Raw genomic sequence first — 27,046 nt, forward strand, 5'->3', positions numbered from 1 at the left:
CAGTTCAATTAATTTACTTAGGCTTTCAAAGGCTACTGATAACTTTCTTCACAGGAGGTGACTTAAAGCAATTAAACAGCCGTAGATACAGTGGCAAAATATTCTCACTGATCAAAAACCAGTGAAGAAAAGGGAAACCCAGTGGACTTAAAATGGTCTTTTTTCATCATGGCAGAAAATGTAACAGCCTTGCCATTAGGACCATTTATGCAATCCATCCGGCAGTTACTAATGTCTTGAGAGATCACAGCAGCTAAGGAGGCAGAGCACTGTACAGATGACTGAAATACTTTTGTATCGAATCCTGACAAAACTATGAAAATCTTCAAAGGGGTTAAGTGACATGCAGTGCAAACAAAATTCACTATTAACATGTTCAAGTAAGGTATTAGGGAAGAATTAAACACCTATACCAGTGAACAGAACTATGGATACAAACTTTGAAAATCACTCTGAGCTTCACTTGGGCTAGGTCTAAGTACACGTCTCAGTTCGAAAGCGACACCAGAACAGCTTGTTAGATTCCAGGACTCATGAGTAACAGTGATATGAAAACCACAGTATTATGTGCCAGTATTCAGATGCACGCTAAGTACTGCACAGTATTGACGACCCTAGTCTGAAAATGTATTTTCCAGTACCAGAAGAGTGTGGATCCCCTGAAAGTGCTCTGGGAAAAATCTCTGACATTAAGGCATGTAAATCTTGTTGGCATCTATTTTAGATAGGGGAAAAAGAGAGATCAAAGAACAGTATGAAAAATAACCTATAACAGAAAAGGAGTAAGCCAAGGACTTCTCCCTACTCAGGTTACCAAGGGAAATTCACTGAGACTAAGAATCCAAATAATAAATGGTAGTAAAACAGAAGATGTTACAAATGCTGTGCCTGGGGGATTTTAAACACATCTTTGATATTTAACAGTTTAGGGCAAAAGGTGTCTGGGTCTTAGCGGCAATTTCTTCTACAACTCCTTGTTTTCTTTCCTGCACTTCTCTTTTCTTTGTTAATTTCTTCCTTCAATAGAGGAGCCTTTGGATCAGGATTAATATGAGCATGAGTGTGCTTCCTATGTTTAGTATCAATTTCATTTGAGTGTTTCTTATTTACTTTCCAAGTCTGTAGATGCAAATTCAGCACAGAGCACTTCATCTGTCTTTCCTGTGCAGATCATGAATATGTATCTGCTGTGTCCATAAACAGCAAGACTGTAGTAGGCAGGTGATGAACCAGAATAGAAGCCCAATGCTGTTAACATTATGGACACCAGATGGGAACCTGGATCGATCCAGCCTACATCCTTACACCGTATAGTAGCAAGAAAGGATGCCGAAGGAAAACTTGCAGCTGATACAATGCTCTCCTTCTCCCCCCATTCTCCCTAGCTTTATTTAACACAGCACACTGTGTTATTTGTCTAGTCTTGTTGACATGAAAGTTTCCAGAAAAGGCAGTTTGAGGGAAGCAGTTCACTTCCTACAAATTCATTTTTATATTAGCAGTAACATTCATAATTCCACTGTAATTCAATCCTTTCAATCCTCCCCATTCAAGAAACTTTCAGAATCCAGGTCCTCTGTCCCAGGCATGGGGATTTTAATGCAGGACATGCCTCAACTGAAGGGGGTACTTGAACTTTTCAACCGATAAAAATGATGGCTTTCACCCCAAATACCAGCTTTGAATGTAAATGTGTGTGTTTGGGGTACTATTTGTATGCGCTGTGCTATGGTGATGGGACAACAAATATGTGCAAAACCACTGTGGCCAGCACAGATTAACTACGTGGGGGTTACAGCTGGTGTGTAGAAGGGAACTCTTCAAACAGAATAGTCCAAGCATGCCCCAGCAAGGCAGAATGGCCCAGAGCCTAATGGCAATTTATCACTTAGGTCACCCTGCTGAGAAGTTTTTCTTTAGGTTTCCTTTCAAAGAATTCTTTCCTTACTTTTTTCCAACATGGTTAATGCAGCAGATTCTGTTGCCTTTTGTTTCCCCTTTCACTTTATTCTTCCAAATATATTTTCAATGAGCTTCCAGGAGAAAAATGTCCTCTTTTTTTTGACTAAAGTCAGCTGCACACTTTTTTGTGCAAATAAACTGCTCACCATACACATTCAAAATAAAAATCTATTGAATGAAAACTTTCATGAGAAAGAAGATAACACAGGTAGCTGTCTAAAAACAGCTACCATCTTCTACAGTTCAGTTTTGAAAGAAAATGCTGCTTATATCCTACCCCCAACCTCAGTCATTCCATGGACAGGGGCTTCATTTGGGTTATAGCCACTGAACTGCTAATAGCTGTTTAGGCACCTCCATGGGATTTGTGCATCTGGGCTTTTGTATTTAAACCAAGAAGAGATGTGATTAACAACAGATACTTGGCAGTAAAAAGAAAATAAGTTGACACATCTTTTAGAGACATTCCTTTAGCAAACAGGTTTTCTTTCTTGAGTCTAAACTTTAAGTCGGAGTCTCTAACCTCCAGGAGAGGATTTTTACTCTTTGTGGTGTAATCTCACTTCTTCTCAAGTCTGTTCCACTCTGTGTCTAGTCCTCAACGTTTGTACTGCAATTCCCCTTTTCCCTTTTGGTGCATGAGGAAGTGTCTGTTGGGAGGGCTGGTAAGAGACAGGCCGGAACTGTGCATAGTGTGCGATTCATTACTGCCTTAATTCAGCTTTACTTCATTTGATTTTACTTCTGCTGACTTGCTTTAGATTTTAAGATGTACTTTTAAAAACTGTGGAGAGTGTTCAGGACAACGGATAATCCTCTGCTATTGTAATTTGTAATGCAATAATTTTATGTGCAATAATGATAATCAACAGGTATAGAGCGATTAATGAAGTTTTCATTCATTTAAGTTTACAAAATGCAAATACTTTGTAAAAAATAACACTAGATTAAGTCTGTAAGAAACCTACTACTGACATTAGTGAGGTCAGGATTTCACCTTTTACCTTTGATAAATACTCCACTGAGTTGTTAGGCTGCAAGAAGGACATTAGTGTCCATGTGTTAGAAATGCTGCACTAGTGAGTGCACTGTACAAGATGCATCCTGGATAATTCTATGTGCTTTAAAAAGATCACTCTCTCTCAAGTCTTAAAAAAAACCTCAAGCCAACAGAAATTGTTAGGATGTAGGAACAGTACATTTGTCACAGCTCTTAAATCAACCTGCACTGACTGTGTCGCTCTCCTTTCAGACATGAGATTTTTCATTCAATAGCTCTGTCGCCAGATAGAGTCACTTGTCTAAACATCTGTGCAGTGGAAGTAAATAAGTGTTGAAGAAGAAAAATCAATTTATTGTGTGTACTCTTACCACTGCACTGAAACTGTGACTGGTAAAAATCAAATCTATGCTTACAGGACAATTAAGCCTTAAGTTTTGTAATTCTTTTCCTGCATATCTTTGGCATTTCAGTGGCTTCACTGTATAGCCTGGAAACACTTTTCAGTTTACTGTGTGACATTTACCTTCTCCAAGTGTCCTCTGCAGCAAGTCATGTTTTGCTTGAAGTTTTGTGATGAGATTGCTACCTTCCAGATATTCTCTGAATTTCTGTAGAGATGCAGATGAATCTATTACTATGCATGACACGTAAATTCCAGGAACTTCTGGATAATGTTTACTTCAGGTGTTTGGTCTGTATCACACGAATGAGGAAGTAACCAACATACCATGAAATAGAATTGCTCTGTTTCCTGCTGGTTTGCTCTTCTTTTTGCAATGCTAGGCTTACTCAGGTATGTCTCAGAGACTGTTGACTTCACAGACTCTGTTGAGCGACTGTGCTGGAAACACTCTGACACATCATAATCTTCAATGGTGACCATATCTTGTATTGTCTGCAGGGTAGCCTCTGTTGTTTTCTTAACCTGGTATTAAAAAGCACGATTTGCCAAATGCAACATAAATATATATAGGAACAGCTTAGAAGGGAAACTCATTACTCGCAGTAATTCTCTGGCACACTCCCCCAAACAAACTGGTGTGCAAATGTGAAAAGTTAGATGTGCTATAACAGATATCTATGTAACAGGTTTCCTGTCTAGTTCTCTGCTTTACCATGGTCTAACTCACAAACATAGATGTACTCTTGTGTTGGCTTTGTAGTGAATCAAACATTTGTTGGAAATTAAAATTGAAATGTGATATGATTTGGTTATGGTCCCTAATGTGGGAGGCAATAGAGATGATGCACTACTCTGGAGGGTCAGCTCTCCTAAATGTGGTCAATGTGTTATATTGAATATGTACATCCAGGGATCTGGATCTGGCCAGAATAACATCATCCTCCAAGAAAACAATCTGTGACCCTGTACTGTGCAGTGCTATGATGAGGGGCATGGGGATGTTTAGACTGCAGAAGTGGACAGCGAGGGCTCGAGAAAGAACAATTTACACCAGACTCCTAGCCCTTCCTGTGACCTATGCAGCACCACTATTCATAGTGGAAACCCAGGCATGGATGCTGTGGATGAGGGATGCAGTTTCCACAGTGCAATAAAGTAACCGGCAAGATTCACAAGGATGTGATTTACTTCCTGGTTCTGCTTCAGATGGAGTCTCTATTAGGGTCGACCAAATCATGGACACTTCTACACACAACTCCAATGGGGCAAATATTCCTTCCATGCCTGTCAAATGTTATTTCTGCCCCATGCCCTTCACTTCACTGAAAGAAATAATCTTTCCTCTTCTGTCTTTGTTACCTTGAGAGACTTTCTGAATGCAAGTGGTTGTTTCTTTTTTAAAGATGACTGTACATGTCTCACGGATATTAATATTTTGTTCTAGACATTCAACATACAAACTACAATGAGAAAAACTGGCATCCTGGAAACTTACCAGTAAAGTACATGAAGAAATTAAATTATTTCTATGTTTTCTTTTAAAAATAGATTCTCATTTAAACTGAAGGACATTAACATTGTCTTAACTGTGATAAAAGTGAATTTTATTTCCACTGCCAGAGCAGGGGAAAGAGAACAGCATTGTTTATTCCATATTTTACAAAAATATGCGCTTTATTTTGCTGTTCCCGTCACAGGCATTCATTAGTCATGTTTATGAATAGCTGTAGCTGAGAGCATAAGAGATCTTGAGTCAGCTACCACAAAAGACAGTTCAAATTCCTTTGTACTACAGAAGTAGCAAGTTGAGGACTGGACAGAGGGTGGTCACAGAAGACAGTAACTGTTCTCAGTGGCTTTCTGTCACAAGAATTTAAAAATATGTGCTCTAACAAGTTTACATGGAAGCATCTGAAAAACGCAGAACTCAGTAATGTGAATGTATGGAGAAGTAAAAGACAAAGTTTTCAAACCTCTGTAAAGCAGGTGAGGATATATCTTAGCATATTTGCCAGTATTTGATTTTTAAAATTAAAACCACTTATACAGATTGGAGCCACTTCAGGGTCATTTACAAGCTTTTGGCAAGGTAGAAAACACTGCACCTTCCTGAAAATGATGTTCAATGCTCAGCCCTTGCAGACATAGGTCTTACCTCCTCATTTTCAATTTTGAGTGTAGCCAATCGTGACTGTAGTTGTTGATATCTAAGCATAAGCTCTGCTTGCACAGGTTGCTGGGCAGTGACCTGGCAAACCTAACGAAGAATCAAAAAGAGCTGTAAGATGCAAGTAATTTAAAAAAACAGTCAATAGTCTTTGGTTGTTCTTCTTAAAACTAGGTGAATTCCTACCAAAGCTACTAAAACTTAATAAAACAGACAATAAAATGTGCCCATCTAAATTTAAAGTATTTATATGTTACAAGGTGTGGAAGTATGTACTACAAGCACAACCTTTTTCTATGTCTGCTTTTTGTTGCTTTTGTATCACACAGAAATGCAAACCCCAGAGTAACTTTCAGAAAAAAAGATGTACATGGGTGATTTTGAATTCTGCTTTGCTACTGGGCTTTGGTATAGCAGAACAGGGCACAGCTGTACCAGTATGCCTGAAATCTCCAGATGATAAAATGAGGGAAGAAGAAGGGGAAAAGGCTGCCTTGCAGCATGAATTATTTGGAGCGGCTCTGCAGCTGCTCTCAAATCGCACCCACAAACTCTGTTATGAGTGATGCAGGTAGTAAAGACATAAAGTCACTGCTTACACTGGTGCTGGACTGAGCACAGGTTGGCCAGCAAATTTATAGCAATGTCATTATGAGTGGTACAAAATATAATGACATGTAACAGTTTTTACATGAGAACTTTGAAGAAACAGACAGTGCTGCAAGTTTTGCAGAATGTTATTGCTGATCTTTTGGGTAGCTTTTACCAGGCTCTTTGTTAAAGGGAACAAATTCTCTACCCTGGTATACAGAAACAGTCACTATGGGGATACTTATCTTATCAGTGTACAGACCTCATCACCCATATGAGATTGGAACTCAAATTTCATTGGTGGACAAAAAGCAGTGGGGTACATTTCCATGAATCTCTGCTTGTCACTGCGTGGCTCCAAGCTGTCAACTGCATTTTCAATGATGTCTAACCCCTCATGCCTGGAAGTTTCAAGGTTATACTCTGCAGACAGGTATGTTCTTAGGGCTCTGTTCAGACTAGCGTGGTATCCAAGATCACAACACTAAAAAAACAACAAACAGAAAAGACAACAAATTTAAAAGGAGGAACACCATTCCAATATCTCAATCCTGAAACTGTCACTAAAATTTTCTGTCCTGAAATTTTTCTATCTTTGAAGTATTTAACAAAATATCTTCTAAATTAAAACACACTACTGGGGTCAAAACAGTAAGTAGTATCCTCATTCTGTTGCAAAGATTAATGGACAGTTTTAGAAAAGAGATCAAGTGTACATGTGTGACAGTTTGCTTATCAGACAGAAGAGCAGGCACTGTATTTATTTCAAAAAAAGTCTAGGACTACACACACAGGCAGGCTTTTCAGTATCAATAGCATGTGTAAGCCTTAAATCACCTATTTAAACCCACCCTGACATAACTATCATCTAAGTTAATGACAGCACCAAAGTGAACTTGAAGTAATTCCCGCTTACCATGCCTGTGCCCAAACAAAAACATCCACAAATACCTTGATCTTTTTGATGCAACAGGAATGGTTTAACATCTTTTCCACTGATGGTGAAAATGTATTTAATGTACACCTTATTTCCCATGCTCATACAGAGCCAGCAATGTACATCATGTTACTAAACGCAGAAAGTCATAACTTACGTCCTTTTTTTTCTATGAAATGGAATGTAATTGAAACCTAATTGGTAAAACACAAAGTTGTGTTTGTTCTTGAATTTTAAACATACTCAGTTCCCATTATTAATGTTTGATTAATATTTTAGAGAACAGCTGAGTATTTTTAAAATGTCACAGCAGTAGCACATCAATTGAATGTTTCCCTACATTGTACAGTAAATACCCTCAGTTTCTGCTCAGTGAGCCTCCAGGTAAGGGGAGATGTCACCTCAATAGTGGCACATCAGTTTGCCAAGAGTTGCATGCAAAGCAGTGCTCTTTATTCAAACAGGTGAGATTTGCCCCCATCAGAGGCCACTGCCCGGACAGAGCAGTCGGAGCAGTCTGCTTTAGAGCATCCCTCAGTCCCCAGCCACTCCCCTTGGGTGCCCACCCACAGCCTGAAGCCATCCATCCCTGCAGGACTCACAAGGTAACTATGGAGTTGGGTGAAGAAGCAACTTAAACTCAGCCCACTGTATGCTATATGCATATATACACCTTTTATATCAGTACTTCCCTCACAGGTATTACAAACACCACAGGACTGATAGGATCACATTCCTCTCCCTTTCCTCTTATTTGAAAAAGGAGAGAAAGAGAGAGGGAGACAGACATTGAGTTGTACACGCTACATGGGAAAGAGCTTTCAACCTATTTACCGTACCAAAACCCGTGTATAGAAAGGAATGAAACACTTCACTTACGAGTAGAAGGGAACGAAAGACTTCACACCTTGACTTAGGTATGGTAATGACTACTGATGAAGCTGCTCTCTGAAATCTAACAGAGAGCTGTATTATTCACAACAGAGCTTCCAGAAAGACTAAGTTTTCACTCCTAGCAAGTACTCCTGGTAGTGACTGCAGATGGGACAGTGGCTCTCCAAAAAACCAGATGATAAACCATTCAAATAAAATGAAAAAGATGTCGTGTTCAATCAAACACACAGATGTTAACCTCACTCTTTTGCATTTATAAAATGGAAATTTGTGTTACACTTACTGAAACAGCCACTCAACTTTTATACTAAAGCGCATCCATATTTCAAAGAACACCAGCCTCAAAAATATTGTTTCTAAAAGGAAAAGTCTCTTGGTGTTTTTCTCTTGTTCTATGTCAAATCAGATCTCATATTTAATTCACTATATTGGATGAAAAAGACAGACTAAAAGTGCTGATAAGAAAGTGAATTGGGACAGCTGTTTTATTTCATGTGCATTAGTTTCAGAGAGACCTCATGGAAGATTAAACTGAAAAGGAATTAAAAATAGAGGGCAATGCCAGGTTTAACATTGCCAACTACCCATGTGTTATAAAACTACAGCCTGAATTCTGGCTCTAGTGGATTAATCTGAGTATCACAAGAAAGCTTATTGATTTACAATTAGAGCTGTGTGGGTTTCTGATGCAGCTTTTTTGCAAGCTGGAATATAAAAGATTGCAGCCTTTATGCTGTGACATAACTTCATTGTTTAACCCTTAATCCACACAGTCACATGATCATCTTCGGCAAGTAGTGACAGCTGAACAAGGCAACAAATACCGCCTCTCGGACAAGAAGAGGATTTTTCAAATGAAGCAGAATATCCTGCCAGGCTAAGGCATTTTCTTGTAATGCCAATGCCAATGCCAGCAGAGAAAACAAAAATTAAATGCAGATCCTGAACTAATGCCTTATCACATGTATCTCTTTGAATGGAATTAAAAACATCTGAATTTGAAATTTTGCTTCAATTACTCATGTAAAAATAGAATTGGTATGAGGGAAGTTATTTTTTAAAAGCAAAACTAAACACTCAGCCATCACAACTCTTAATTCTGCTAGACCATAGCCCACTTTCCCCAAAATCTGGAGACACAGATCATAACTGGGAAACATCTGTCATAGTATCAACTCATGGCTACCCAGAAAGAAATGCATTGTTTTAACCTGCTAAAAAGATGGTTTAGAAAAGAGAGTTGTCTAGAACAGGGACAGCACTTTTGGTATTTGTTCATTACTGAGGCCAGAAGTTTAAGGTATTGCCACTAAACTGCCACCCTGACCAACCACATTTTCTCTCATCATGCTTGGAAAAATCAATCATCAGCCTTTTTGGTGCTGCAAAAAAGTACTACATGTATGCAGATACACATGCACACATGCACACATATTTACAGGATTTTCAGGAAAAATCTGCAGATCTGTGGAAATACTTGTACAGTTCAAGTGAGCAACCACACTTAGCCAAAATAAATACGAGTCTCAGAGGTTCACTAGTCAGCACACCGAGGGTACAGCCTGGGTGGTTATCTACCTATGGATCTGCTATCTATCTATGGGCTACAGAGGTGAGATGTCACTTGCTGCAGTAAGACATGACGATGAAAAATAAGAGAATGAAATCACAGACTATGAGTTTGTTTGCATTTCGGGATTCATGAAGACTTGATTGGGCAAAGTGGAGGGAGATGAGGGATGCATTTGGGATATGTGTGAAAAACTAATTTTGTAATTTGCATTTTATTCTTATTTGGAATTAAATCTGAAGCAGTCTCAAGAGCATTTACTGCCTTTATTGTACCCCAGAGTATATTTAGGCTTGAACAAAACAAACTGCAGTGCTTAGCACAGAGCTTCAACCAAACCAAGCTGCTCTTATTTCATTTAATTTTGTTTCAGGAATAGTAATAAAATTCTAATGTCAATGGAGAGAGGAATTCATAAAAAAAGCCTTAACCTCTGAATAAGTCACTTTCTAAGTATTCTGTTACACAGACATCCACATTCAAATCAAAGGGATCTGGCTGTACATATCATATTTATGAGGACTTACGTAATAAAGATCAAAAGTGCACACACTTTACCCTAGTTTTAAATTTGGTTTTACGAATGATTAATAAAGAACCTTTACATAATGAATTAAGTTCACAATAGCTAAATGTTCCTTAACTTCTTAACGATCCAAAGCATGCAAACTGCAATTAGACATTCAAAAACTCCACTTTAAGAAAGACCAACACATTAATATTTTATTTATTTCAGCAAGAGAACTACAGTGAAGTTGTTTTGATTACTATTTCCTAGTATTTACCTTCAGATCATATAAAGTGAGTAAGATGGTAAGTTTTCAGACAGTAAGTCTCAAAAAAGCTCCTTATCTTCTTCTTATACTCACGTAAATTTAATGAACATAAATGAGTAAAAGTATGTGCCATATGGACAGATGCTGGCACTAACAGCCAGATTAGCAGCAGTGTGTAGCCTGTCGTTCCTCTGAAACTCAAAATCTTATAAAGAAATTCTATATACTAGGTAAAGCTTATTTAATTCAGCTAATCTTTACTGGTTTTTACAGATACAAATAAAGAAAATAACTAATTCTGTCCTCCACTTGAACTAGATCCCACTCTAGTCAGCAGAGAAGAAATATTTAACAGAAAGTTCAAATTTCTCTAGCACAATATGAAGAGGACAGAAATACACTGTGCATATCAAATCCTGTTTATCTCTCTGCTTCTTTGCAAATGTTAGTCTCATCCCTCAGCTCACTAAATGCATTAAATCATCCAGCTAAGACTCCAGCAATATTTTTATATTGCTTTTATCACAAGAGCTTCAAATGAGTAACACATCGTAATTTTAAGTCAGAAGCCCTGAGCTCTGTTAATGAAATGACAGAGTTGAACAGTTCAGACTGAGTTCAGATGGGAACTGTAATTTAGGATTTTCCATATAAGCCTCATATATGGAAAAGGCAGTGAAGTCCAAATGAAAAACAGGTAGGGTTTCTTTTGGTAAAAACAAGTAGTTCCACTATCCTCCCCAACCTTGTTAGAAAAAAATTTATTGAACTGTTTACTACATTACTTCATGTATTTATCCCATTTTTATCAGACTTATTTTTCACTAACATAAGAAAACATTCCATTTCATTTATGGGCAACACCAACAGCTTGGGGAGATCTAAATTCCTTCCATGTTAACTGGAAGCTGGACACAGAGGAGAGGTAATCTCCTTCTGTACAGGCAATGAGAGAGAGTTCAGGGAAGCACAGGAAGTCAGGCAGGAAAACGGGGACAAAATAGAAAGGGCAAACAATGAAATCGCCACCAGCTCTGAAAACTCCAAATTGTCCCACGACATTAACAGATTTACAAAATGAGGTAGTCTGGACTGTTGCAACATATGGCCACTGGGAAGCATGTCTCACATTCCAATGATATAACTCTAAAACCTTGCCAAGACTCTTGCATTTACAAAAAGAGTTTCCTTTGTCAAGTGGCAAACACTCTGTCTAAATACCAATGCTTTCACAGCATATTCTGATTAAATACAAATGTCTGAAAGACACTTCATTTAAACGAGCTCACAATTGGATTACATTTGAAGCAAATTCTGGTTGGACATGTTTACAGTCTACTCTTACAAAACAGTGATGCAAAGGGCAGCTAGACTTTCCGTTTAAATTCCTTAGGGAAGAGTAATTTCTCAAGCCATTTCGCCAAAAGAATGTTATTGTGTACATTGGTCCATGGCTTTCAAAAAGACAGAGCAGATACAATTTTTTGCCATTATTAAATATTGTAGAATGTATATTTTTGTTAAAGACTAGCAGTTAGGAGGCTCTAGTCTTCATGGTTGTGTAAATACCTTTACATACACTAACTCCAATGAGTGTTGTCTCCGTGTGTGTATGGACAGAAAGCTTCACATCTCCTCCCATCACAACTCTTTGTAAAGCTCCAGGCTTGTGGTTCCTCCCCTCAGTTTTCACTGCTACAGAAACCTCTGTGGGCATCACTGAAGTGGATAAGAATCAAATGCAGTTTCCAACCTGGTAAAGTTTTGACCAAGTAGAAACACATACTGGACACATTCTCTGAAAAATGTGAATTCTGAAAGGGAAGGCAGGAGAGGTGACAAAATGAGCATCTTTCCAGCTTCCGAAGGGGTGAGGGGGCTGGGAACAAAAATGAAGAGACCTTTCTTTCCTTCCAGCATCTGAGAAGAACTCATTAAGTTCACACATATGAGACATGCCCTAACTAGAGATGAAAAATTTGTTATCCTTTAAGCAGTAGCAGGAAAATCATCTGTTAGGTAGGGTCAACCTCTCACTTGGGGGGCACCCCAGCAGGTACACTGCTTGTCCTTAGTTTTCTGCCCTAATCATCCACCTATAGATCCTGGTAAATGCTTTCATTGCCTGGGCAGCCTAGATGGGTGGAGCAAGCTGCACAAGTGGATGGATGCAGATTAGACAGGGACAGGCCACAGGCAGAATAAACCAGAAGAAATCAGAAGAAAACATGCAATAGCAACCAGGAAAGGAATAAAAGAGGTGTTGAGATAGAGACAGAAAAAAATACTGAAAACACAAAAAATATTCATTGCCATCTTTTATAGGAAAGCATGAAAGGAATGAAGCAAAACCATTTGAAAAGGAAAAGTTACAACAAAATCAGGCAAGATTTTACAAATTACAGAAAAACTAGAAATGACAAAGAAACTGTCTATCAGTATTCAGATGACATATAATAAAACACGTACATGCAGCTGTTTTAGTCCATTAATCTCAAGAAGGCATTTTTCCCTTTCTCTGTGAAGCTTTGCTTCTCCAGTCAGTGGAAATGAGAAGGCACTTGTCAAATTCTGTATTAATTTATTCCATATTAGAAACCAGCACTGTATATGAATGTTGTTTACTACTGTAAGTAATGTATGTTACTGTAGGAGTAGCAAGCATATTTGAATACCTAGGATTTCAAACGGGCCACAGAGGCATACCCACTAAGCTATTTAACCCTACACTGCTAATGAATGAATGTTCTGGGGCTTGTGTTTGCTGTCTCTGTATTTTCTCTATCACATATAAAGTCAGCTTACAAAGAGGGTGGGATGCGTTAGACTGCAGGATGCTCCCTCCGCATCGTGTAAAAATGTCAGTCATACAGGTTATGGAGAATAAATGCTGGCACAAGTCAACATTAGTGTATAACCTTGTTCTTCTAGGATGTTCTCATACAAACAACTTACTGAAAATAAGTAACACGTGTGTCAACAGTATAGAGTACAGGATTGACTGTGTCTGTTCTTCAAACTACATGAAGTAAGAATAAGAAGCCACCGTATATATGATTCAATGACTAAAGGAATGAAACCAAAGAATTTTGAAAATATGGAAGAAATTCCTTCTTGAGAATTAAATACCACTAGATGACCACTTAAGAAGTTTATCTTGTAAAAAATATTTATATCCCAGAAATTGTACATAATGGAAATGTCATATTTTCTATTGACACATGAGGAGCAAACACAATGTTCTAACTTTAAGGAATGGGTTCACCATCTTATTGGAACTTTATTTTGTGAAACACAAAGTTAAAGGGAAAAACTTCTGATGATATCATACATTATTATAAATAGTAAGCAGGCAATCCATATGGCTAATGTATTCCCTTTAAAACTGAGAAAAAGTATTATTCTTGAACAGAATAAACATAAAAACAAATGCGCCAATACTTACATCGATTAAATCCGAAAGGTCGTGAATATAATACTTGAAAACAGAAGCATTAGTGGCTTCAAGGGTGAGCAGGTACTCATTACGGGCCTTAATAGACTTCAGCTTGTTTTCAGAATATTTTGCTTGACGCTAGGAAAGACATTGCATATTAATGTGTTTTAATTACTTCATTTTTGGTATGCAGCAAAAATGGTAACAATTCAAGCACACATTCCTAGTAACAAGAAAGAATCTCAATTTCCAGCCTGTTATACACACAACAAATATAATACAAGTGAAAACTTAGTATTTTGTTTCAAATGTGACAAACTATACAGTAGGAATTACACTGGGAATAAAGTATTCCCCTCTCTGAAATGCAATTAGGTCAAGTTATCTATAAACCACTGCTAGTTTATTATGTGTACCTTGCTTAATTTTATTTTCCAGCTGGATTTCTCTGTCTAATATCATGCCAAAGAATGTCAGAAATGCACTGAATTTATTTGAAATGAAGCTAAATAAAAGGAATATTTACTTTTTCCTTCATTTTTTCAATCTTTTTCACAGAGCTCCGTCTCTGGTGCCTTTCTTCTAGTCGAATATGAAAAACAGGGTCTCCTGACCTCCCAATCTGTTTTTCTTCCTGCTTCTCTGCCTCCTTCAGTTTGCTTTCTGCACTGATGCTCTCTGCATGATACATGTGGTATGTTTTCATGACCTGGAAAAGACAAGAGTCAAAGGAGAGTTGGAGAAAATGAAAATATAAAGGTATCTACAGAAAAACCAGATGGTCTTTGAGCAAAATATTGTCTTATAAACATGGATCTTGGGTAAGTTTCTTTGCCAATGGAGATTGAGGACTTTTGGTTGCATTTTTCTATTCTGATTTATTTAACAGTATTTCAAATAGGGATTTTTTCCTTCATTTCTCTGATGGGAAAGAGCAAAAATCATTCTTATTAAATTTCAGGATTCTTGTCTTCAAGTGAAAATCTAAAATAATGAACAACAAAACTAAATCCGTATCAGTACCAAATCTATCTGATATACAATTATCTTCTGGGCTAAGTAACAGCTTGGCTGTGGACATTAAGTGTTAGAAAGCAGAAGGATCCCTTCAGCACTGAGGAAAGGGGAAGGAAGGAGAGGCAAGGGGAATCTTTGGCCTTGGAGGTAGCTGGATGGCTGCCCATGGCCTGGAAAGAAGTATCTGCCAACTGTGCAGGCAGAAGACTGGCCCTGATGTAAAATCAGATGAGAGCTGAAGAAGGAGCTGCCTGATAGATAAATTGTGAAAATGTTTTCCCCACAGACCCAAAGTTATCTTTCCTTTACACACGTGCTGAGCCTGCAGATGAGAGAGCTTTTGTTGCCAGTATGCAAATACATGCTTGCACAGACCACAAAGAGCGAAAGGGACTGGTTTAGCCCAGTCGTCCCTTCTTCAAGCAAGAAAAACCTCTGCCTGAATGCAGTGTAGTGGACAGCAACCAGTCACAACCCCCCCCCCCCCCCACCCCTACCTCTGCTGGGGAGAGCTGTCTCTGCCCACTTCCAGCAAAGGAAGCGCCATTCTGCCTTCTCCAGTCTTGTTGTTGTTGTTTGTTTCTTTGTGTTGATGTCTTAAGTTTAGAGCACTGAACAAAGCAGGAAGGCATCCTCAGGCAGCCAGAGGCCTCCACTCTTCTTCTCAAGGGTGCCAGAGCTCTCACCCACAGATATTGTATTTGGGTGGAGGCCATGCAAACCATTCACATCTCCAAAGGACACAGGCAGGGAGGAATCAAACCAGCTGCTTGTGTGACCCATGGAGGAGACAGACTGTTTTGAGAAGCTGCCTTGAAACATTCCCTTGGGAGAGTGTACTTTTTGTTACTGAGTAGTTAGGCTAGCCTTAGGAGTATCCATAGAGTGGCAAAACAGGGGAGACTACAGCTAGATACTGCAAATTCACTGCAGCATGTCTTAGCATGGATCAACATAAACCAACTGCATGCCATGACAGCGGGTGGCTGAATTGATGTGTATTTCAACCCCTGTGCAACAGAAAGACAGACACTTTCAGAGAGCTGTAATTTTGCATAGCCATGTATGTTTTACACCATAACTGTGTATACCACTACTTAAGATGGATGCCACCAATATTAAAAATGAAACAGGCAACTCTTCACCAACTTCCTGTAGTAAGGTAAAACAGTTGGAGACAAGCAGTAAAAAGTGGCCCTGTTTTTATTTGAAGAAATGTATGTTTACAGCTCTGTGGTGAAAAAAAACACACTGCCTGGAGCAAGACTTAGTGTTATTGCTGCTGCTCCTTTATAGCACACTGTGCTCCAAGGCCTGAGCTGAGTGCAGAGCTCCCTGCCCAAACAGTGCCTACACCCGCTGGGAACAGCTGCTGCCCCACCAGCTCACATCTGCACAGATGAGGCAGAAAAAATCCCCAGAGATGAAGGAAGGTGGGTTAGAAAGAGAAGGCAAGCCCACAGAGCTGAGGCTGCAAGGTTCCCAGTTTAACCAAATAGCGTGTTCAGTCTCCTATATCCTGCACTGTTCCAAAGGCACTCCTAAAGCTGTCGATAACCAGTACCCAGGGAGCTTAACTCATACAGCCACAACTCATAGAGCCACATGGAAGCAACAGAATTACTGCAAAGAGAAGAAATGGACTTTTTAAAGAAATGGTTTATATAATAAAACAGAGAAGCACAGAAAGTGATATGGCTCTTATTAAAAATAATGGAGAAAGGAAATTAAAAGCAAGGTTGTGCCCTTTTCTTTTGGCCTTTCTGTCCAATTCTTTTAAGTGTTTACATAAGGCTAGGGGTGTTTCCTTTTGTTTTTTATCTTTTTTTCTGTGTCATCTCTAGAAACTTTTTAGTTGGTGGGACATGGCTAACTCATGTGTCTTACCACCTAGAAAAGTTATTTTCTTTTGTACTCTGCTTGCAGAGGGAACTACGGACCCTGATGGAATTAATCCAAGAATTCTCCAAGAGCTGGCTGATATCATCACAAAACCTCTCAATTTTTGAGCAGTTTTGGGTATCAGTGAAGTTCAGGATGACTGGAAGCTGCTGAACGTTGCCCCAGTTTTCAAAAAGGGCAAGACGGAGGACCCTGGAAACTACAGACCTGTCCATCTCATTTCAGTGCCTGGTAAAGCTATGAAGATTATTCTGGGAGGTACTGAATAACAAGTGAAAGACAATGCAGTCACTGGTCACAGGCAGCATGGCTTCATGAGAGGGAAGTCCTGTTGACCAAGGGAAACCAGTTGATGTAATCTTCTTGGATTTCAGTAGATCTTGCAATACTGTCTCTCAGAGTATCCTGGACAAAATGTCCAGCACACAGCTGGAAAAACACCACGTGATGGATGAGCAATGGGCACAGTTACAGTGAATGGGGTAACATCAGACTGGTGACCTTCATTAGAGGGGTTCCACAGGGCTCCATCCTTGGTCCTGTGCTCTTCAACGTCTTCATTAATGACTTGGACTCAGGACTGGAAGGGATGCTAAGGAAGTTGACAAGTGATACAAAACTGGGAGGAGCTGCTGACTCCCACCAAGGCAAGGAGGCCCTGCAGAGAGAGCTTGACAAACTAAGCAAACTGGGCAATCACCAACCTCATTAAGTCCAACAAAGGAAAGCTGCTGGACTCTGCACCTGGGATGGGGCAACCCTGGATGTATGGACAGACTGGGGAATGAGAAGCTGGAGAGCAGTGCCATGGAAAGGCACCAGGGGCCCCTGGTCAAGGGAAAGTTGAATATGAGTCAGGAGGGTCACCTGTGTCCTGGGGTGCATCAGGCACAGCATTGCCAGCCAGGAAAGAGAGAGAGGATGGGCTCACCTTGAGTACTGTGTGCAGTTTGGGGAGCCACAATACAAAAAGGATATAAAGCTATTGGAGAGTGCCCAAAGGAGGGCAACAAAGATGGTGAAGGGACTTGAGGGGAAGCCATATGAGGAGCAGCCGAGGTCACTTGGTCTGTTCCCCCTGGAGAAGAAGAGACTGAGGGGAGACTTCATTGCAGTCTGCAACTGCTTTGTGAGGACAGAGGAGGGGCAGACACTGATCTCTTCTCTGTGGCGACCAGTGACAGGTCCTGAGGGAATGGCCTAAAGTTGTCAGGGGAAGTTTAAGCTGGATATCAGGAAAAGGTTCTTCACCCTGAGGGTGGTTGGGTACTGGAACAGACTCCCAAGGGAAGTGGTCACAGCATCAAGCCTAAGTTCAAGAAGCATTTGGACAACACTCTCAGGCACACGATGTCACTCTTGGGAATGGTGCTGTGCAGGGCCAGGAGCTGGACTCAATGATCCTTGTGGGTCCATTCCAACTCAGCATATTCTGTGATTCTGCGACAAATAATATCTGAGAGTTTTCTAACTGCATCTCAAAGCGCCTAAGAGGTGAAACAAGGATTCATTCTGCTTGCCAAAAGCAGTAAGCACTGAAGTTTTTTAAACTATTTTTCTGAATGCCTAGCAGACTAGGCATAAATGTCCTTCTGCAGAGGCTGACCCTTCAGCTTGCCTCCTTGTTGGAAGCAGCACTTCTTGAAGGAGTAGAAGTGTATCGCTACCTGTTCTCACCAATGTCTCCACGACTCCACTAGCTTCACATCACTGAGGAGTATTTCTTCCTCTCACTGCTTGCTTATAGCACATGCTACCAAATCCAGACTGTCTCACTCTACACTGATTTAAAGGCAAGTTTTGTGGGAGAACTACACGGAACTCATAGTCTTTGTGGGGAACTAAGATGTCTACTTGAAACCCATGTTCTCAAAACAAACTCTGCACAAGTTCTTGGCACAAATGGTTTCCTAAATAACTTTTAAATAAATATTATTATTCCTAAATAATAATAATAAATTTTAAAAAGAAGCCCTCTCTCTGTATTCACGGGACTGGACATCAGTCAGTCAGTCAGTTCTACCCAAGCCTCACTGGCTTAGGAATCAACACAAGCTCTGTACAGAGCACTGACCAGCCTATGCATGTGACTCCTGTCCAGTTTGTTACGTTGACAGCACTGCTTAACTCATGCACTAGTGAAATCATTATTTTGCAAGCCTCTGAGGAAAACTTTTTCATGATTTTTCAGCCTTTTTCATGATGTGTCAATGCTTTTTTAAGAGCTGATATTGCAGCAGCTGAACTTAATTTGAAAAGTGTTAGAGAGACACGTATGGAAAAATAAATGGGAACAAGCTAGGGACCAGGCTTCCAAGTATTTCAGTGCATACTTCCTCAACAAATTAGCTTAGAATTAGCATGCTAAACTGCATATATTATTCTTTCCCTTAGCACTATGCCATCTTTTTGCCTTGGAGTTTTAAAGACTCTTAGATGTTGTCAAACATAGTAACAGGCTTTCCTAAATCCTACAAATAGACTTACTGTATGAAAAGTTCTGAGCATCGTAGGCCTCTGATCTGTGAACATGCAACAGATTCATAGATCTGTTATTCAAACTATGAATAATTTCATGAAACAAGCAATAATGCTTCTCAAATGTCCACCAAACTGTTGAACTGACAGACCATCCTGTGAGAGTATCCATCACTGAACTGACTTTAATTAGTCTCCAAAGTGCTTATTGATCAGCCATCAAGTATGCATTGAAAAAAGAGAGCATGCTGAACTGCCATCATGACATTTACTGCATTTCTCCACTGTACCAAACCAGCACTGTTAAATGCATATTAGTACCTTCCTAAAATTAAATATCGAGTTTATCTCCTATTAATTTAGCAGGTTTATTCTGCTGATCCAGTGATGTAAAATACAGATTTCTGTCAGGTGACTGTGTCAGACTACAAGCAGATGAAAAAGATTATGCTACCGTAACCATGTACTCTCACATTTGTAGGTGACAGACTGTTCACTTAGTAGTATAAACATCTCTATTTTTGTGCCAAAGTTTCACCATCATTCGTAAGAGCTCAGCAAATAGGCTTAAGGCAGAAGATAGTATTTATCACAGGGAAGGGCACATTTGAGTACATCCTTAGATAACTATTTTATTTAAACCCACAGTTGTTATCTAGGAAAATCCATCAACAAGACAGTAATTACTGCTGTACTTCTGTGGGCTATAAGAAAAGAATATTCCCATAGCAAGGGACTGGCTTTCCTTTACTACATGCATACTTCTTTTCTAGAAAATTTCTCAAGCCAAGGGAAGACTGAAAGCTACAGAGTTAAAATATATTGGAATTACTGTGTTAACATGTACTTTATTTTTATAATAAAAGTGCATAATTAAGAACTTTTTCATAGTGTTTCTCAGGAAATAGGAATTTCCTAGAACAGTAGCTCATCCCTGGTGTAATTATCATGTTTGAATTGTTATAGAATTGTTGCTGCTAAGCTGTGAGTTCTTATCAGAAGGTGGAGTCATAAGGGTTTTATTAAATTGTGTTAGTTAGTGCTCTGCACAAGAAATAAGTAAAATCTTATGCCAGTTTTACCACACCAGTGGCCTCTAGCAGTAAAGCAGGCTCAGTATGAGCTGTTGTCAGCATCCTGTTCACTCACTTTCAAGCCGAACTCTGATGTGGTTTTAGGAATTGTCACTTTTTGATATTCTTATCAATACAGGATTACTAATTTCACCTTCTCAGATCTCTGACATGCTACAGTAAGCTGAACTTTTAAAAGAGAATTCAGATTCTGTGTTATTTCAGCAAAGAAAAAAAGAAAATCTGGCAGCAACCACCTTGAGAAATTAAACAGCCAAGATTTTTAAAGAGTAAGATAAATCAATGGAAGATGCAAGTGGCACAGAAACCCTTCTTTTTTAACATCCAAGTTGCTTTGGACTGCCCCTAGTTTTTCATTTTTCTGAGAGCTTTACATTTGCATTGCTTGTGAAATGTGTGATGCCAGTAGGATTAATTTGAAAAGCCACGTGGGAGTCATGAAGATATACTTCTATGATGTGCATCACTTTTCTCCACCATTTGCCCTCAGTCTTATTATGGGAACAGCTCTGTATTTTTAACACACTTGTGACCTCCCTGACTTCTTTAGAGGACATTTATGAGTATGTCATGACCCCTAAATAAGTTCAGTGCAGACCTCTCTCCAATACAAGAAAAGAGTCTGCCTACCTTCTGTTCCCTATCATTCCCCATCACACAGGTACTATTGTTATATACAATATATACAGTACTTGATCTGACAAGGCAAGGTATTTTAGCTTCCCAGAGAGTGGAAGAAGAGTTTGACTGAGGAGTTTTCTCTGTTGCAAAGATGATCTATTGCAAAGTCAATAATCAGTCGTCTCTTTAAATCAACACGTAAGAAGATTTCTAAATCAGGCAGTTCACCAAAAACAACAACCCAAACATCATACAGATTTCCGTGTGACCAACTTTTCTTCCTGTAAATGCCAGGAAAAACTCCTGTGACCCTACACAACTAACTGAGCTCCCCTTTCCCCATCCCCCCCCCCCACTCAAAAGATACACCTCATTGTAGTTTCTATAGGTTATATTCTTACGTAAAGCACAGGACTGATTACTAGCCTGCACTGGTTGAAAGTGTAGTAAGGAGAGGAGTGCAGCTGCTGGGATGGTGCAGACCTGAAAATACCAACTGGCTGGCACAGCCACAGAGAAACCAGGCATAGTTGTAAGTACTTGCCAGTCACAATTTACTGAGCTTGCAAAGATACAGAATGAAGCTTAGCTATTCAATCGTTTTTAGCATGATGTTTTCAGTCATAATTTTAAAATCTGTGCATAGAATTGAAAATATAGAGTTTTAAAATGCATTTTTATTAGTCATAAAACATGTAGAAAACATATGTAATGTAACATTTAAAAATCTTTACATAAAAGAGATGGAAAATTAAAAACTATGGCTTCCCTTACAAAAAATTCTGATTATTCCAGCAAAATAAGCCTGCTTTGTTCACAGTTCTAAGAACATCTGAAGTTGTGGTTCACCTGCTTCTATTCTTATTTTTTCAACAATCCTGTACACGATGAATAGTTTTAATGAGGATGGCACAAGCCAAAGGCTTTAATTTACAGACCTTTCTTGTAAGATAAGGAATGATGATAAGAAATAACCAGATTATTAAACCTTCTTCATACATATTAAAAGCTCTGATACTTGCCCCTCACCCAAAGGCTTTACAGGTATTTAAATTCCAGTATGATTTCACATTTTAAGTTACACTTCATGAAGGCATCTTTCCTTTCAAAAAAACAGAACTAAGTAGTAGAGACAGACTTCAATATTAGTATATTGCTCACAGATTTGAAATTAATTTGCTTTTTTTTGGACACAAAGATTTATCTCACAGTACTAAGACTGAATTCTTTTTCTTTTATTTTTTCCCCTCTATAAATCATGGGGCAAACAAGAAGATGACGTCTCATTTTTGTAAGTGACTGAGAAATGTAGCTGCTGGAGATTAAAATTGTTGATACTTGTTTTGATAAGGGCACTATGATCTTATTCTGCACACAGTAAATGTCACACAGAATTAAAAACCTGTGCATGAGGTTCCCAACTGTCCAGATACTGTTCTATCTTTATGTACATGAGCAGATATAATACACAGACATGGTGATGACCATTCTAAACATGCAAGCAGTGAAACAGATGCTACTCTGCACCATATTATCACTTTATTATGTGTGGGCTTTATTTAGCTAAATGTGGACATGTATAGCTGACCAAGCCCTTTGCAATCAATGAAAAGCTGGACAATGAAGTTAACAGTACAGATCACTTAATCTCAAGCAGATTCTTGCATCTGATTAAAGGGGTCTCACCTCCCCATATTAGATTTCCAGGGACTTTACCTGGAACCCAGATGGCATGCTAAGATATTTGTATCTACAATGCAGATGTCTGCAAATCAGGTGAAGTAAATTCCATCCAAAGAGACCATCTCACAGCAGTAGCCTGACTCAAATTGTGGACAAATTCAGAATTTTTATAACATGAAAAAAATTCCCATTTACAAAATAAATCTTAAATTCTGAGAAAGAAATTAACATGCACTGGAGGCCATAATACGGAAGTTAATACCTGATTACATCTGTAACCATCAGTGTGAAGATATAGCACTTATGTGAAGAAAAAGAGTGAAAATACCAAAGTCCAGTCCTGCAGATTTTCACTGGTACTTCAGGAAAGTGTTTCAGCACACGCTTCACTGTTTCCCAACCCTGGGAGCATAGGCACTAATCCCAAGCCTTGCCAGACACTGGAGTTATGCAACTGTTTAATTGAAACAAGACTGTATCTTCAGGGCTTACTCAGCACTGAAGTCCCACTTGTGCCATGGCTCCTGCAGTCACTGATCCCCTGCAGCTGTGTGCATTGTCTGCGGCTATCGCTACTTTGCAGAAGCTGATCCCAGAACACTTCACTGACTACACGCCTCAGCCAAGAAGGTTTTCCAGTATTGCACCCTACAAAATCAGTGGTGGTTTCAGACAAAAAAAGCCCCAAAGAAAATCCCAAAGGAAAAAAATAAGTGGTGGTTTAGGACGGCTTTGGTTATATGTGTCCATAACAATTCAAAAGAACTCAGGGCAGTAAGACAAGACTAATTTTCTTTGGATCTCCTTTTTGCCACCTAAGTTGTTCTTGAGTTCAAATGTTCTTCAACCCGTCCACTGATGGTTGTACAATTTTCCCTAGGTCAAAAGAAAAATCATCGAGATGCACAAAAGTAATGTTTGAGTTCTGCCAGTGGAGATGTGGTCACTGATAGCTTCCTAAACTTCCATAAGGTCACAAATGTTTCTTGATATCAATATTGTAAGGGTTTTTTATGGTCCTCCAAATCTTGAGAATGGGGAACACAGCAGTCTAGAGATTGCTATGCAGGGTACTGGAGCATATATGTTTCACTTCTTCCAAACAAAAAAAGAGAATTTAAATGTACAACTTCCTCAATGAGTAAGAATCAACAGGCTTTTATAAGAGGTGCATATCATCAGTTCCTCTTAATTCTACAGATGTGTTCTAAAAAAAGAGTAATTCTTGCTTTTTTTCTTTCTCACAACATACCACCTCAGAAAATAGCTGGGGAAATAGTCATCAGGTAGACATCATTTTGCAGTAACAAGTTGTGTGAATGAGTTTCAAACAAGAAAATGGGTTCAGACCTAAGTTCTCTCAGATTTTCCTATGCATTAGTAGGAGCTTACCAGAATGTTCACAGTGTTTTTTTCTTGACCTCTCTAAATGGTTTGGAAAGCCTACAAAACCCTCTGTTTTTCTTTTCATTATTTACTTATCCCAGTCAGGGATGGGGGAGGGCACATAAGTAACATTTAGACAGCACAGCACTGGTCCTGCAAACACCTATGATTTTTTACTGAGTGTAGTCCTCAGGTAACCAAGCAGATGGCAGCATGGACAAAAACAAGGCAGAAAAGAAAGAAGCTTTGCTCTGGTAAGCTCTGAGTAGAAATGTCTCCTTAATAAACAACAAAACTCATCATAAACTGGCTTAGCAGAGTCGGGGGGAAAAAACTGTTGAAAGCAAAGAGTAACCCTGAAAGCACTAGCATATGTATTTTAAACAAGTGAATACTCTTTTCAAAAATATAGCTTAGGCTTGTGTAAAAGACAAAAATAAGTATCTCCACTGGGGGTAACTTAGTTGATGAAAGTCCACTTAAAGCTTACAGAAGTAGTCTGATATGGAATTTGTATAAGATAAGCTAAGTAAGTAACTATACTTACTGTGTAAAGCTCGTTAAGTACTTTCATTAAGTCTTCGTGAAGCTGAAATGAAATCTCTTTACTCTGTAATTAAAAAAAAAATCATTAGGAAAGGGCATGTAAAAGCTGCAGCATACATTTGTTTCTCGATATTTATACTCATTGTTCATCCTAGACAGTGAATGCAATGTTGCTCATAAAAACCATTCTGAATTACAGTGCACTAAAAACAGTGATTCAGGGATGCAGAGGCAGACAGACAATATCTGGACAGAGGACTTCTACAAGGAAACCCAGAAGTAATTTGAGATATTTTTCCCATAAAGCATCAGGAAATTAGGTGCCAACAGAAAGCGTAAAGTTCAAGATTATTGTTTTTAATAGAACAAACTGTGTACTATTTTATAACTGCTAGGATATACACAAAAACTAAACCATGCAGAATGTGATATTCTAGAGGGACATCCTGCTGAATTTTACATCTAGCATAGTCTTTGTTTCTCAGCACATGCAACTATCTAAATATTTATGCAAGAAGTAATTGTGGCTCCTCTTTGAAACAGATACCCAACTGCATAGTATTCCACAGCGTGGGCTGCTAAACCAACTTTGTTTAGCTTTTCTGGACTGTGACTTTACTTTCACTCTGACCCAGAAAAAAAGAAACGCTTAGCAGTAGTTTTTATCAAAGCAAATATGTCAAAACAAGAGTATTTAATTGGAGTCTCATTGAAATATATTCCTTTGTTAGTTTTCCACAGCATTTCAAACTGATGAAAATGGTGGCAACTGTGCAAGAGTTGAAGGCATTCATATCACAGCCTTTGGAAAACAGCTACAGAATAGAGCTACAGGACTTGGCAAACAGCCTGGCTACATTTCTTCTGTGATGCTCAGCATTCTAACATCCATGCTGGAAATGTCAGATTTTTTTTTCTGTGAATAAATTGATCATTAGTCTGGCTTCTAAAAACTCCATCTCCATGATAGATAATGGCCTTTAGCTATGAGAAGTACTTTGTATTTGTACAGAAGCCAAAGGAAAATCCTCAGGGACACATCTCCAAAGCTGCTAACACATATTTGGCCATCACTAGAACACCTGCAGGAATAATGGTTTCTGAATGAGAATTTCCAGCACAATGTCCACGTATGAGGAGAAACCACACCACACATCCCACCCACTGTGTCTTCCAGAAGGATGAAACAGATACATACAGTAACTTGAACAGAAAATTTGGGGTTTTTTTCCTCCTTCTCCTACTATCCTACTTTAACTCTGGGCAGTATTTTAAGGCACCCGTCATATCACTTATCAATATTCACTCTGATCCTTATATTCAAGATGATTTTTCACTGACAAGAAGCCAGAAATAGAATTTAGAAAACACTTCAGTAAAATTCTTGTATTCCTAAGAGCATTAGCTGTAGTAGCTAAGGCACAGTAAGACAGCTGCTCTGAAGCTGAGGTACACAGAATTACTATGAAACTTTCCTTATTGCTTATACTTTTCAAAGTCTGGTATTTTCACAAGGTATGCATAAGTTCTGAAGTATCTAGAACACAAGGCTTACTACTTCAATTTCTTTGCAAATATCAGATTATTTTCATCTAATAAGAAGGACAAAATTTCCTATATGTAACAGTACAAAGTGCTTATGAAGATTTGGAAAAGGACTGCAGATTTGCAAGCTGCTGTAGGGAAATGCCGTAAAATCTTTAGCAAAAATTCTGAATTGCTTTTCATTGCTTTACACTGGCACCCTGCCTTTAAAAGTCAGCAGTGCAGCTCTAACACAGCTTACAAACCTCCTTAAAGCTCCAAGCGGAGGCCACCTGTTTATTCTTGGATAGCTGCTTCTATAGTGCTGAATATGAGTGGCTTTTTAAATTACTTTAGCAGAAAGAAGGGCAAAACCTACAAATAAGATGTTTGACATTAAGATGAAAGCATATACATGTGGGAGGAAACTCTAGATGAACTCCAGATTCAAGCAATTTATCCCTTTCAACTGTTGCTCACAGCCATCTCAAGGCTGCTGAGAAGTCAATCCCTTAATACAGCAACAGCAATCCTAAGGCAGGATGCTTTAACCTGGTAGTGCATAAGTTTGTTTGAGAAGGTGAGACAGAAAACCCCAAACCAATTTTCTCTTTAACCTTTGAGATTTTGCTGCAAGCAAGGCACATTGAAGTATGCACCCTTCTTTTCTGCTCTTAATGCAGTCCCATCTTAATGCAAATAGACACCAGATGAGCTGAGGATTTGGTGAATGATCACTATTTAGTAGGAGCCATTTCTTCTCTTTGCTCCTTTTGAGCTCTGTCCAGCACTGAAACACAAGCAGTCCAGCCCTCAGGATTTACTGGCTAACATGCAAACATGATCTTTTCCAGGGCAACACAGTGATCAATGGTAACTTTGAAAGCAAATGGAAGAGAAAGAGGAAGATGCTTTTGTAAAAGGACAATAAGCTTTAAAATTGAAAGCAAAAAGAGGAGGAGGCAGGTGATCAGCAAAAAGAGCAAAAATTGGGAAGTGACAACCTAGCAATGCCACACAATCACAAAGGAGTTATTCTCCACCACTTCATCTGTG

The 27,046-nt window shown here is 38.9% G+C and overlaps 1 protein-coding gene across 2 annotated transcripts in view; it reads right to left on the bottom strand.

Annotated features, from left to right (window-relative positions):
* SRGAP1 (SLIT-ROBO Rho GTPase activating protein 1) overlaps positions 1–27,046 on the bottom strand; it is a 144,021-nt gene that overhangs the window by 35,705 nt on the left and 81,270 nt on the right. For both annotated transcript variants that reach the window (XM_082279813.1, XM_082279812.1), the window contains exons 4-10: positions 24,468–24,530; positions 14,266–14,448; positions 13,749–13,877; positions 6,389–6,610; positions 5,524–5,625; positions 3,693–3,890; positions 3,489–3,573 (exon numbers count right to left, since the gene is read on the bottom strand). In XM_082279813.1, the coding sequence (XP_082135939.1) occupies positions 3,489–3,573; positions 3,693–3,890; positions 5,524–5,625; positions 6,389–6,610; positions 13,749–13,877; positions 14,266–14,448; positions 24,468–24,530 (982 nt within the window). The remainder of the gene's footprint in view (positions 1–3,488; positions 3,574–3,692; positions 3,891–5,523; positions 5,626–6,388; positions 6,611–13,748; positions 13,878–14,265; positions 14,449–24,467; positions 24,531–27,046) is intronic.

This window comes from Coloeus monedula (assembly GCF_965178545.1).
Source record: "Coloeus monedula genome assembly, chromosome: 4".
Classification (NCBI taxonomy): Eukaryota; Metazoa; Chordata; class Aves; order Passeriformes; family Corvidae; genus Coloeus; species Coloeus monedula.